The sequence below is a fragment of the Cystoisospora suis genome (assembly GCF_002600585.1).
Source record: "Cystoisospora suis strain Wien I chromosome Unknown contig_11665, whole genome shotgun sequence".
Taxonomy (NCBI): domain Eukaryota; phylum Apicomplexa; class Conoidasida; order Eucoccidiorida; family Sarcocystidae; genus Cystoisospora; species Cystoisospora suis.
The window spans coordinates 1,164-2,671 of NW_027164429.1; the positions used below are offsets into that span (position 1 = coordinate 1,164).

At 39.4% G+C, this 1,508-nt stretch overlaps 1 protein-coding gene across 1 annotated transcript in view; it reads right to left on the reverse strand.

Moving 5' to 3' along the window:
* The window catches only part of CSUI_011426 (uncharacterized protein), a gene marked incomplete at its 3' end in the record, with an annotated part of 3,448 nt that overhangs the window by 334 nt on the left and 1,606 nt on the right, over positions 1 to 1,508 (reverse strand). The window contains exons 3-4 of the mRNA XM_068071524.1: positions 1,048 to 1,164; positions 60 to 269 (exon numbers count right to left, since the gene is read on the reverse strand). Coding sequence (XP_067916500.1) covers positions 60 to 269; positions 1,048 to 1,164 — 327 coding nt within the window. The remainder of the gene's footprint in view (positions 1 to 59; positions 270 to 1,047; positions 1,165 to 1,508) is intronic.

Here is a 1,508-nt window from a genome sequence, read left to right on the forward strand (position 1 = left end):
AGATAGATAGATTAAAGACAGGTCATCTGTATATGTTCATCTTCTGTGTGTATTCGTACCTTTTCGAGTAGATCGGGATCGACAAGCATGCCGGAGTTCAAGGCAAGGAGTACTGTATAGACAATACTTTTAAGGAGAGCAAATTGAATGAAGGCGCAGAGACCGACGACGAGACTTCCCCACCAATTCAGACTGAGCCACGTGGATGGATGACTTCGAAAGAGTTGAATCCACCAAGCTAGCACCAGTAACTGACAAAAGAATGATGCCTAAAGATAAAGGAAGGAAAGAAGAAAAAAAAGGAGAGAAAGAGGAGAGGAGAGATGATGGATGGAGAGATAGACTTCTGAGCAGAAGAACGTATGGAGGCTATGTATACGTATGCATGCATGCCGACATATATGCAGATATAGATATATATATATATATATATGAGTATGCACATAGGATACATGGATGTGGGTTCATATGCACCCGCATGTCATTCGGGAGTCTCGCATATGAGTCTCTGTATATACTCAACCGTATCTATCTATATCTATCTATATATATATATGTATGTAGGAGCAAGAGCTCTTGTGACTCTATTCATGTGTACCTATACAGATATATATAGATATAAAGTGCTGTTGTTGGAGACGCAAGACGGACTCGCTCATATTTACAGGGGTAAGGATCTCGAACACTCTATTCCTATAGATAGATCTATATGGATGTGTTTAGCACACCATGTGCGGCGTAGAGATTCTTTGAATTCTGAAATGTCGAGATAGTTTGACTTTCTTCTTCTCTGAAAAGCCTGCAAGAATTCGTTTTTACATCTCGATCTACCTCATTTGCTACTACTAGGACGTGAGATGCCTATCTATCTGTACATCCACCTTCAAATATATATATATATATACATATATATATATATTTGTATATCTGTATGTATATGTATCAATGAATAGATAGAGCTGACGTTGTGAGCTCCGCACTACTAGCTGTCTGACTTATATATGGTAGTATTAGAATAGACACATACTCATACATCTTCATACATACCTCTAGAGCTCTGAGGACAATCGAAGGGCCATTGGCCCAGAAGCAGAAGAGCTGCTGATGCTTATTAGGCAAAGTCGTTCCAAGGCAGAAGTTCGATAAGACCCCCGGCCAGGCGTTCTACACATCAATCAAGAAAGGAAAGAGACAGAGAGAGAGACAGATAGATAGGAGACAGGGAGACAAAGGAAGGCGAACCGTGAAAAAGACATTCACTTCATACACTTATATCATAGATCTATCTACGTCAAAAAAGACAGAGCTAGAGATCTATAAACATACTCTGTACGGAGAGCTATGTATATATATATATAGATATAGATAAATGTATCTTTATATAAAGAGAGATAGAGGGAGTGGTGTGAAGAGACGAGAAGGCCCCAAGAAAGGAAGCAAAAAGTGAGAAATGAAGCCTACCTAAGTCTGAGAGCGGAAAGACGTACATACAGAATATACAGATAGAC